At 40.9% G+C, this 12671-nt stretch overlaps 1 protein-coding gene across 1 annotated transcript in view; it reads right to left on the bottom strand.

Moving 5' to 3' along the window:
• Gxylt1 (glucoside xylosyltransferase 1) overlaps positions 1-12671 on the bottom strand; it is a 33290-nt gene that overhangs the window by 15416 nt on the left and 5203 nt on the right. Inside the window, exons 2-3 of the mRNA XM_013018721.1 lie at positions 4830-4902; positions 1368-1539 (exon numbers count right to left, since the gene is read on the bottom strand). Of these exons, the coding sequence (XP_012874175.1) occupies positions 1368-1539; positions 4830-4902 (245 nt within the window). The remainder of the gene's footprint in view (positions 1-1367; positions 1540-4829; positions 4903-12671) is intronic.

Below are 12671 nucleotides of genomic sequence, written 5' to 3'. Positions count from 1 at the left end.
CCAGAGTTCAGGCCCCACAACCGGACCCCCCCCCAAAAAAAGAAAAAAGAAAAATAAGTCAAAAGGCAAGCTAATGTCTTCATCTTATACTTCTTAGCCTCCACAACTATGTGAAATAAATTTGTTGCATTTTTAATAGGCAGAAAAATAAAAGGTCTGAGATTATAAGTAGTATTATTCCTTCAACATATAATATGAACTAATTTAACTTGAAGAAAAAAAACATGTTACATAGAACATATATAAAAATAAACATCAGTTCAAAAATGAAACAAGTACAGAGGGTGGAGTAGAAAACTAGTCAGTAGCAGGGCTGGGAAGGTGGCTCAGTGGTAGAGCGCTTGCCTTGTATGCATGAGGCCCTGGGTTCGATTCCTCAGCACCACATAAGCAAAAAGAAAAAAGCCGGAAGTCACGCTGTGGCTCAAGTGGTAGAGAGCTAGCCTTGACCTGAAGAGCTGAGGGACAGCGCCCAGGCCCAGAGTTCAGGCCCCACAACCGGACCCAAAAAAAAAAGAAAAGAAAACTAGGTCAGTAGCATCATCTTTATCACTATTTCAAAACACAAGGTAATGAGATCTCAGGTCAATTCTTTCTCTTTTTTTTTTTTGTTGTCAGTCATGGGGCTTGAACTCTGGCCTTTGAGCTAGCACTCTATCACTTGAGCCACAGCGCCACTTCCAGTTTTGGGGTTTTTGGTTTTTTTTTTTCTGAGTGGTTTATTGGAGATAAGAGTTTCACGGACTTTCCTGCCTGGGCTGGTTTTGAACCACGATCCTCAGATCTCAGCCTCCTGAGTAGCTAGGATTACAGGTGTAAGCCACCCATGCTGGCTCAATTCTTTCTTGAAAGGTAAATTCCCAGTATCTGATCTGATGTTTTGTCATTGGTAAGATTACAAAGCTGCCCTGATTGAAGTGTGTATTTTTTTCACAATTACCAACATGTAGGTATGATCATACACCTAAATTTATCAGAAGGTGTATTCACAGTAATGTCATGTTGGACAATGAATTAGAAGCCTCATGTTGAAATGGCTTAGCAATATAACTTGCTCTGCCTACTTTTATGTGAGAGAGAAGTAAAGTCTCATAACCACGTTTCAATCAAGGCTTCCTGGAATAAGTCAGTAAAGTAAAATCTTGATGCTTCACAATAGACTTTAAGTTGCTTCTTTTTGTTCAAAAAGATTTCTTCATCTTACACTCTATGCCTAGACTCACATGGAAGTGGTTACAAGAATAATCTCCAATCTAGAAAAGCAGTTATATTATAGTTTTGTTGAATGAAGGAACAAAATAACATTTGATTATAGTGTAATAATAAATATTCAATTCCACAACCTTGACTAAATCTCAAATACTCACTCTCTCTTTAAAGCTATCATGTAGTTGATCTTCAGCGAAAATGTGGAACTGTAGAGGTTTGATACTGAAAATTATAGCTGACTTCAACATGGTCATAGTTTCTTCCAGTCTTTCTCCGCAGGCCACAACGGCAAGGTGCATCTTCTCCACAGGCTGTGTTTTCATGCTATACCTAACAGGAAAGAAAGACACATTTTCCAGCTGTTTCAGCATGTCTACAAATACATCGTTATTTTTACTACATGCAAAAATACAAGTTCAAAACGTCTATTGAAAAGGCCAAGAAACATCAAACAAAGCAATAAATGAGGAATCAATTATTCTTACACACACAAACACATATGTGGTGTGTGTGTGGTATGCTGGTTGGTGTGGGAACTTGAACATAAAAGTCTCACATTTTTTCTGCTCAAAGCTGGTCTCTACCACTTGAGCCACATCCCCACTTCCATCTTTCTGTTGCTTAACTGGAGAGAATCATCTCTCAGCTTTGTCACTCTGCATTTCTTGGATCTCAGCCTCCTGATAAATGGGATTATAGATTCGAGCCACCAGCACCAGGCTCAATCAAATCTATGTTTTCCATCAATCTTGTTCCTATCCTAGAACTCCAGAATATAAACTACTTTCACAATTTGCCTAAGGATATATAAACAGCTGCATTGTAGCCACAGAGAAGTTAACTCATTGTCCATACTAGATGCCTTAAGCCCACCCACGGATTACTATGAAGGAAGGCAGTCACGATTCTGTCCACAATACTGCAGTATTATACCCAGTCTTAAACTATGCTGACAAGAAATTTCTTCATGTAACTTTGTTCAATGGCAAACATTCAGTTCCACATACCAAGTGAATGGCAGGATGTAAGCATCTCTAAAGGATCTGGAACACTATAAGAACACTTAATATGTTTGGAGGGCAGGACTTCCTAGTGCCAGCTCCTAGCCTATGCTAAATTAGAACCCACAACTAACAGCAGCAGTGTAAAACACCAGACTTAAGGGGCAGTCACAACTCTATACAACTGCTGTGCCACCTCCTTCACTCCTCTGAGACGCAGCAGCTCAGGTCTGCCTTTCATTGGCAGAAGCAGGAACTCCTCCCTGTTTATTCCCTCCTCTGCCCTTCACTTCTGTGAAGGGAACCTTATCAGAGGAGGGCATTACCTATGCTTTTATATCTAGGACAAGGAGACATTAACTTGGTTCATCTATGATCAGAGAGAATCACAAAAACACAAGTTAAAAATAAGGAAATTTGGGGCTGGGGAAGGTGGTTCAGTGGTAGAGTGCTTGCCTTGCACTTGCATGAGGCCCTGGGTTCGATTCCTCAGTACCATATAAGCAGAAAAAGCCAGAAGTGGTGCTATGGCTCAAGTAATAGAGTGCTAGGCTTGAGCTGGAGAACTGAGGGACAGCACCCAGGCCCAGAATTCAGGCCCCACGATCAGAAAAAAAAAAAAAAGGAAATATAGGCACACCGCTCTACAAAACTCTTGGCAATTCCTCTTCTAGTAAATGTCTCCAGATCCCACTTCTCATATAAAGACTATCATTAAAATATCTAGCACTCTGGAAGGTGGGGCAGGAAAGAATGATACTTATGGGGGGGGGCCTAAGCTACTACATACATAGCAAGACCCTATCTCTACTAAAATGGTTTAAAACTCATGATTTGAGAATTTCTCATAGGCTGTGCTGCTTTTTTGGCCCATTACTAGACTGTACCACAATAGCAAGAGGCAAAACAATACTTTAAAGTAAGCCAAGCGGTTACATAGTTCTGCTCAAAATTCTAGACACATAAAGAATAATAAATGTTAAGGAAAAAAGCAAAATATTCCTCAAGGGAAGGAAAAATCCTCTAAAATCAGTCCCAGGCCCAGATTTCTCTAAGGCCCCTCAGTGAGGACTGTTTAGCCACACTGCTTGCATTCTGCAGTGATGAAGCACTGTGCTGCCCACTGCACTATGCTGGCTTCTCTGCAGTGTCTCTGCAGCAGAGCAGCATATATGGTACACACTCCAACATACCTCAACTGACAGAACAAAATACACTCTGAAAACACCTCTGCCCACCAACCTGTCCCTACACACCAGGAACAGAAAAATCAGTTGGAACCAAAAAGAAATCTAAAGTCTACTGTAGGACATGACCATGAAAACTTTCTGAGCAATATGTGCAGTCAACCCAGGAATTCTATAGCATCTGTATGCCAGGCTCCTATCAGGGTGTGTAAAAATGTGTTTAGTTACAGTGTGTATTAAAGTTCCTGGAGATTTAAATGCATGGTAGCAAAAAGGACATTTTCATGCCAGGACTATTTTCCACATGAAGAGGAGACATTCTCAGTTCAAACACCAGACAGCTCCCATGGTTAGATGTGCATGACCTAACTAGCTGCCTGACAGCTGCAATCTCTGCATGGAGTGAGTGTAGCTGGCCTGCCAGGTCCTGGAGCAGTAGTACAGGAATGGGTGGTTCTGTGGAGTTGCAGACTTTTGTGGACTTTTTTGCATGAAGAGGCTGTCACACTGCTGGTCACACTGAGAGGGTCTTTGGGCCACCAGGTGGCGCTTTTTGACAAAGGCTTGTAATTCCTTGGGCAAGGGGGAGGGCTTGCCCACCCACCCTACAGTGATTCCAGGAAGCCCTCAGAAGCTATGCCAAAACTGTATGCCAGGTAAACCTCACTTCAGAGTTCAAGTGGTGCTGGCCACTTGTACACATGGGTGTGGTTTAAGTCTCCTACAGTGACACTGTTGTTTGAAGGCTTCCAGAACCCAGATCACAGCACCTCCAGAGGGCTCTAAACCAAGTCAATGTCCATGGCTTTCCTTAATTGAGCACTGAGAGCATACATAGCTTATTTCTTACTTCCTAGGCTTTTTTTTTTAATGCCAGTAGTGGGGCTCGAACTTGGGGCCTAAAGCTCGCTCTGCTTTCACATGGCTGGTACTCTACAACTTGAGTCATGCCTCAAGACTTTCAGATGTCTGCTCAAGCTGACTTTGAACCAATACTCCTATCTCAGCTTTCCACGTAGCTAGGATTATAGGCATAAGCTACTGGAGCCCAGCACATATAGCTTTTTATATATTTGTTTCCCTTTTTTATCTTTCTGTTATGCAAACTCTTAATATTAGTATCAAAAACACTGTGCTTTACTGGAAGTTCCGCTTATCAAAATCACATAAAAAAAATTCAAGGGGCTGGGAAGGCGCTTGCCTTGCATGCATGAGGCCCTGGGTTCGATTCTTCAGCACCACATGAGCAAAAAGAAAAAAGCCGTAAGTGGCGCTGTGGCTCTAATGGTAGAGCGCTAGCCTTGCGCTGAAGAGCTGAGGGACAGCGCCCAGGCCCAGAGTTCAGGCCCCACGACCGGACCCAAAAAAAAAAAAAAATTCAAGCTGAGAAAGCTGAACCAGGGCTTAGAAGAAAGCTGCCCACTCATGGTACCTGGTGGCAGGCAAGAATGTGACACCAAAGGCCACAGTAGAAAGCAGCTTTACCAGGGTATGCAGATAAGCTCCTGAAAGTCCAGCAAAACTGACATAGTACTTAAAGTGAATACAGAGTACATAGCAAACACAGTGACTAAAAGTAAATGGATCACAAGAACAACAGTTTTAAAAAATCATTTCTGAGAAAGGAATTTCAAGGCTACTTGCCCTCTCCTCTGCCACTAGCTCAGGAGAGTCTAAGAGCCACTGCCAATTCCATTCCGGTCAACCCTGTTTCTTTCACAGATTAGAGAAGGGAGGGAAGAGAGGTCAGTCCCTCCAATACCTTCTTTCTTCAGCAGTGAACAAAGCCAAACTATTCAGTAACTTCAAAGGTCAATAAACAACGTCTATCTTTGGCTCCTTGGAGCCAAACTATTTACCTTACTTTCCCTCTCCCATTCCTCATCAAGCAATCACTCAGCTAATTTCTTATACAACTCTTGAGTTGTATTTTTAAACTACAGCAGCTTTGAACTGGAAAACAGATGTGTGTAAGTGTAAACGTCCACTTGAAATCTGTCTTTATCACATGCATATTATGTTACTAACGCATATTATATTACTAACTGCTACCAAAAGTTGGATTATAAATTCTCGTAAGACTAATGGTTTACAACTAAAAAACAACTAAAAGCAAAAAATTAGAGCATTCACACATTGTGTTAAAAATTGGTGGTAACAATTACAAAAATAGGAAAAAGGAGAAGACCTAGTCAAAAACTGAAATTATTTACCTGTAGGGTAACACTAAATTTCAGGAAAAGAAGCACTATTACAGTAAAAAGCTTTACCTACTAGCTAATCTTACCTACACTCATCTACCAATTAAATATTAAGTGCCTACCTAAAAGCCGCTTCCCAAAAGCAGTTCATTCCACAAACATCAGAGGGCAGCATCCAATAGGGATTCCAGTAACACAGACAGAAATCTTTACACCTAACAGTAAGACAGAAATAACAGTCCTGTATGAACATTTTGGTTGGCAACTAACAAGAAGTTTACTGAGCAACACAGTAACTTATTGTTGTTTTAAAGCAACAAAATGACAAGTCCAAGTTTCTAAGTTTTAGAAAACGGATTTCTCCCCTTACTTAGGGCACTACTGTTTCAAATAAAAACTTTAAAAACATTTAGGTTAAACTACACTACAGACTGGAAAACAGTTTTCTAGTTAGGAGTTCTCTTGGCATATTAAAATCCACTTCTTGGGGGGGGAGGATGGGAGGGGATGGGAGGGGATGGGAAGGGAAAACAAAGGAGGAGGCTACAATGCTTGATAAGAAATGTACTCATTATCTTGCCCATAATTGTAACACTTCTGTACAGTATTTTCACAATAAAAAAAGAAAAAGAATAAAATAAAATCCACTCCTCTAACAGTATAAAATATGTCTAATTGTTTTTGTGAACTCCAAGGTATTATCCTAGAGCAAAATTCATTTCATCCAAAAACATTTTTTACTTAAAAGTGTCACAAAAGCTGGGGAGGAAGGGAAGGTCATTAAATGCTTTTAATCCTCAAAAACAAGTAATTTGTATTGTGTTTCAACTAAAAATTGAGAAATGATGCTGACAGTTGTGGCTCAGTTTCACTTCTACATTATCTCCAGTTCATTCCATTACACAAGCTAAAATGGACGCTAAACTGTGTTCTTAAGACTGCTAAAAAGAAAAGTGTTTTTCACTGTTACTCCCTTTCAACAATCTTCTAAACTTCACTGCTACAGTGGAGGCAACACTGATCTAAGCATAGGTCAGGGTGAGTCACTAAACTACAGACTTCATATCTCTTGACCCAGAAAAGCTTTGTTTTCTCTCACTATGAATCCAGTAAGTTACTGCTCTTACATCAAAATGGCTGTGAAATTTCAGATTTGCAAACTTCTTTGATCAAACCTCCCACACATCAAGGATCTGAGGCCGGGGTTCTTAGTCCTGGAGGCATAATGAAATCACTGGATACCCATGCCAAACCTATTAAATCAGACTCTCCAGTGACAGGATCTGCCACCTATGAAATTCTATAAAGAACAAAGCCAGGACCTTTTTAAATCCCTAGAAAGTTGGAACTTTTTTAAATGTCCAGAGAAAAGTTACACAGCAATTTTATTTTCTTTGAAGAATAGGACAAGAAGCTCAAAGTATTTATTTACTTATACATTATTTATTTATTGTCCGTGTAGGGCTTGAATTCAGGGTCTGGGCACTGTCTCTGAGCTTTCACTCAAGGATAGCACTCTATCACTTTGAGCCACAGCACCACTTCTGGTTTTCTGGTAGTTAATTGGAGATAAGAGTGTCACAGGGACTTTCCAGCCTGGGCTGGCTTGGAACTGCAATCCTCAGATCTCAGCCTCCTGAGTAGCTGGGATTACAGGCATGAGACACAGGCACATGGCCCACTCAAAGTCTTAATTTAAAGGGTCCAGGTATTAAGAAAAAAAAAAGAAGAAAATGTGAGCCAGGCATTGGTGTAATCCTAGCTACTCAGGAGGCTGAGATCTAAGGATCGTGGTTCAATGCCAGCCTGGGTAAGACAGTCCACAGAAAACCAGAAGTGGGGTTGTGACTCAATGTAGTAGTGCCTTAAGCAAAAAAGCTCAGGGACAGTGCACAGACACTGAGTTCATGCCCCATGATTGACACCCTCCCCCCACCAAGGGGAAGGGGAAGGGGATGCAGAAGGGGAAGGGAAGGGAAAAGAAAGGAAAGAAAATGTGTACACATCAGCCAGATGTGAGAATGCATGGCTGTAATACCAGTACTTGAGAGACTTGAGGCAGGAAGGAAGCTCTTGTGTTCAGGGGCAGCACTGGCTACCCAGAGAGATCCTATCTAAAACAAACCACAAGAAAAAGTAAACCTATTAGTGACACTTATCAATTGGTACCCTCCTAGACATTGTTATATATGCTTAAAATCTTACATTTCCTACCAGGTAGACAAACTCTGTAAGACTGGTAACTAACACATAATTCTTTCAAGTTCAAGTAATGTTATATCTATTTAAGTCACAAAACAAACCTTTAAGGAAAAACAGTAACAAAACTATTCCATCTCCCTTGTCAAACTCTACAACAGAGGAAAAATGAAAAACGCAAAGAAAAGTTCAATTTTTCCATAAAAATTACTTGAAATAGTGTATCCGTAACAATGCCAATTGCTGCCTCAGCTTTTACTTGATGTTAAAAAAAAAATGTTATCTTGGCCATCCTAAGACCACTCATCTGATATACAGATAAAGGATCCTACTGAAAACCTCATTAATAGAATCTCCAGACAACTGGCTAAGAAGCTAAATGTGCCCAATGCCACAAGGTAAGTCTTAGGATCAGACCTGAGTGAGAAAACAGTTACCAAGGCTTATCTAGAGTCAATTTGGGAGTGGTAGTCCATGCCTTAATCCCAGTACTCACAAAACTGTGGTAAAAGGATCATGAGTTCATTCAAGGCCAGTCTGGAATACTTAGTGAAACCCTGTCTCCAAAAAAATGTTAATTTGGGTTTTTTTTTAAATCAAAAATATTGTCTAACCAGGCGCTGGTGGCTCACACCTGTAACCCTAGCTACTCAGGAGGCTGAGATCTGAGGATCACTGTTCAAAGCCAGCCTGGGCAGAAAAGCCCGTGAGACTCTGATCTCCAATAAACCACTAGGAAACCGGAAGTGGCGCTGTGGCTCAAGAAGTAGAGCACTTGCCTTGAGCTGAAGAGCTGAGGGACAGCACTCAAGCCCAGAGTTCAAGCCCCACCACCAACAACAACAAAAAATTGTCACCCACATGCCTAGTTTACATAATGTCCTTGGTTTGATCCCTAGAACCACCACCCCTTAGAAAACAGTAGTGATGAAACTTCTCATATGCAATCCTGTTTAGCTGGGCACTAGTGGCTCACCCCAGTAATCCTAGCTACTCAGGAGGCTGAGATCTGACTATCTCTAAGTGATAGAGTGGCTACCCTTGAGCTAAAAAGCCAAAGGAGCCAGGTGCCGGTGGCTCACACCTATAATCCTAGCTACCCAGGAGGCTGAGATCTGAGGATCATCTGGGCAGGAAAGTCCATGAGACTCTTCTTTTTTTTTTTTTTTTTTGTCGGTCATGGGACCTGAACGCTGTCCCTCAGCTCTTTAGCTCAAGGCTGCTCTACCACTTGAACCATAGTGCCACTTTTGGCTTTGTCTTTGAGACTCATCTCCAAATAAACCACCAGAAAACCGGAAGTGGCTCTAGGGCTCAAATGGTAGAGCACTAACCTTTAGCTGAAGAGCTGAGGGACAGTGCCCAGGGCCGGAGTTCAAGGCCCACGACCTACAAAGGAAGGAAGGAAGGAAGGAAGGAAGGAAGGAAGGAAGATTGATTTGTTGTTATAAACTGCAGTGAGGCTTGGAGTTGTTACAAAATAAAGAACATAAGCCACAATTCCCTTCTAAAAGTGCACAATTTATTCACTCCTAGATATATTCTCAAAGTAATGGAAAACATTTATCTTTATAGCAAAATAGTACATGAATGTTCACAGCACCATCATGTAATAAGTAATAAAAAATGTAGTATATCCATTTAATTAAATATTATTTAGCTATAAGAAATGAAGTATAATGGTAAACGCTACAGCGGATAAACCTTAATACAACAGCTAGGTGAAAAAAGCCACAGGCAGAAGGTCACAGTTTATAAGATTCATTTCTGTGAATGTTCAGAACAGGCAAACCTGTAAAGTCAGAGAGCAGTTTTCTGCCTGCCTGGTGAGAGAGAAAGGGGCTGAGAAATGAAGTGGGAGTCATGGCTAGTGAACATAGGTTTGATTTTTGGCAATGCCGGGGTTTAAGCTCAGGGCCATGAGCCTACTAGGCAGGGCCTCCACCTACTGAACCATGCCTTGCTCCCTGCCCTTTTTACTTGAGTTATTTTTAAATAGGGTTTTGAATTTTTCCTGGGGAACGCCTTCTAACTACAACCCTCCTACTTACGCAGCCCTTCCCTCACAACTAGGATTACAGGTCCCAGCAACCACACCCTAGCTGATAGTTTCTTTCTGGGGGTAATGACTAACTCTACACAGCAATTAATCAGATTTGCGCATAAATTTGGACAGGCAGAGTCAAGTTTTAGATAATTTCTTGGCCATAATTCCATGCCAAAAATACATAATATACAGAGAGGATATTTTTCTTTGGTCATTTATGGCAATATAAGAACATGTATATTAGTCAAATAAACCTGCGATTTTCCATTTTTTTAAAAAAATTGAAGTTTTCTGTCAAGAAATGGAATTCTTTTAGTTTCTGAACTTCCATTCTCTGATTTATGAAAATCTAGAGTAGAGCACTAGCCTTGAGCAGAAGAGCTGAGGGACAGTGCCCAGGCCGAGTTTAGGCCCCATGACCAGACCCCTACACACACACACAAAAAATAAAATGCTAAAGGAAAATCTAGAGACTGAGGGCAGAAGCTCACATAGAATTCACCTTATACTAGACACAGTTAATCAAATTAAAAAAAAAGCAACCAATTTGAAGACAGTGAAAGTTCCAAACTACTGGACAAGTAAAATCTGCCCAGCTTTGGGTAACATTCACTTATAAAGCAGTCCCTCTGCTCACTAATCACAATGGAACACACTTAGCTGAGCTAAGGGGTATGTCTCCAGTGAACACTGACATCCATGAGCCAGAGGTCCATAAATGCAATTATTTTTTCTGTGGACCAAACTGAAACTAAGCTTCACTGCAGTTCCTGGTCAAATTACCTTACACTTGTTATGTTCAGCTCTAGGAGGTTTTCTGTAATATATACTGACCAAGGGGTAGCACGAGACCTTTGCCCTAACACATAAAACTGGGGATGATCTGAATAAGGTCAGTGGGTTGGACACTGGCAGCTTTTATGGTTATTATATACTATACTACTGGAACATACCTATTTTAGATACAGTCTACAACACTCTTCATGTAAAACTTTAAAATTGGGAAAAGCTGAGTGAAAAATACATGTAGTATCTCTTACTTCCTGTGAGTTTATAGTTATTTCAAAATGGAAGGGTTGGTTTTTTTTCTTAAGGGCAAAGTGGTCAAAAATAAACATTGTCAAAATTTTCAGCACTTGAAAAATGCTTCAAACATTGAGATAATTCATGCATTGGGTTAAAAAAAAAAAAAAACAAAGATGGGTGTGGTATCATGTACTTAGACCGGGCTGCTTGGGAGGCTGAGGCAAGAGAATGGCTTGAGTCCAGGAGTTCAAGGTTGGCCCAGACAACAAAGTAAGACTGGTTTTTTAAAAAAATTTTAGAGCTTTTAACAACACAACAATAGCTCCTAAACAAAGTTTACTTAAATCCAATGACAAAAGATCTATACAAGAGCGTTTACATTTCAAAATATCCATGACAGCCATGAGGCTTTAGTAGAATATGTGTACAGCTCAGAGACTGGTAAACGTGTATGCGCAGCCCACAAATGTGGGAGTCTGAGGGAAGGGCTGGGAGGCAACAATTCAACTTCAACTCCTGGCCACCTGCTCTGGGGCTGGGTAGGAGAAACCCAGGCACTTACAGACATGTCCAAGATCATTCCCAAGATACTTCCAGGCCTTAGAGATTTTATAAAGCACTGCCTGGATAACTCATTTTCAATACACTGTCTCGAGATGACTTAGATTAGCTAACTCTACACCTGATCTTTGGTTCTTTTCTTAAAGCTCTAATTTCATGAGTACTCAGAAAGTGAGAAAAAAGCCACTTTATGCAGAAATGGCAGTAAAACAATTATCTAGCCATTAAAAAAAATTATCAGGCTAGGAAAGTGGCTTAGCAGTAGTGTTTGCCTAGCATGCATGAGGCCCTGGGTTCAATTCCTTGGAAATAAATAAAAATTTTAAAAAATATCCAGTATACTCCCTTCTCTACCACACCTGAGTTAAAAGATGGGGGGAACACAAGAAAGGAGCAGATAGTTTTTATATACATAATAAAAGTAAAAACAATAAAGAAAAACAGCCCATGTAAAAACAAGAAGTTTAAACTTCCTGTAGTTAGACATGTTATGAACAAAATTCAAGTTAGCATGTGGGGGAAGGGCCTACTTCAACACCCAAAACTTAAAGAATAATCTATTCTTTAAGATTCCCAAATCAAAAGTATACATTTGTGGTTACTCAAATGTTCCCCCTAAAAGCACAGATTATCTTAATTATTAGCGTTTACGAAATAATGTATGTCAGCGATTGTGTCCCCAAATTCTTTTGTCAGAACCTGCTCACTAATGAGATGATGTGAGGAGTAATGATGTTTGGGGTAAGTGATTAGGAAAGGAAGGTGGAGCCCTCATGAATGAGATTAATGTCCTGTTAAGAGACAAAGTACTACAGGCCTATAGGCCCTCACACCAGGCTAGAACACAAAGAGAAGGCATCCTCTGAACCAGGAAATGGGCCCTCACCAGACACTAACTGCATTGGAGATATGATTTTAAGATTTTCAAGAGCCAGGTGCCAGTGGCTCACACCTGTAATCCTAGCTACTCAGGAAGCTGAGATCTGAGAATGGAGGGTCAAAGCCAGCCCAGGCAGAAAAGTCCATGAGACTCTTTTTTTGTTCGTCCTGGGGCCTGAACTCTGGGCCTGGGCACACTACCCCTCAGCTGTTCACCTCAAGGCTAGTGTTCTACCACTTGAGCCACAGCGCCACTTCCAGCTGCTTTTTCTGCTTATGTGGTGGTGAGGAATGGAACCCAGGGCCTCATGCATGCTCTACCACTGAGCCACCTTCCCAGCCCCAATTTTTTTTTTTTTTT

Source organism: Dipodomys ordii, unplaced genomic scaffold, assembly GCF_000151885.1.
Source record: "Dipodomys ordii isolate 6190 unplaced genomic scaffold, Dord_2.0 Scaffold42, whole genome shotgun sequence".
NCBI classification, from domain to species: Eukaryota; Metazoa; Chordata; class Mammalia; order Rodentia; family Heteromyidae; genus Dipodomys; species Dipodomys ordii.
The sequence above is the reverse complement of the archived record's forward strand: the minus strand, read 5'-3'. Positions and strand labels throughout refer to the sequence as shown.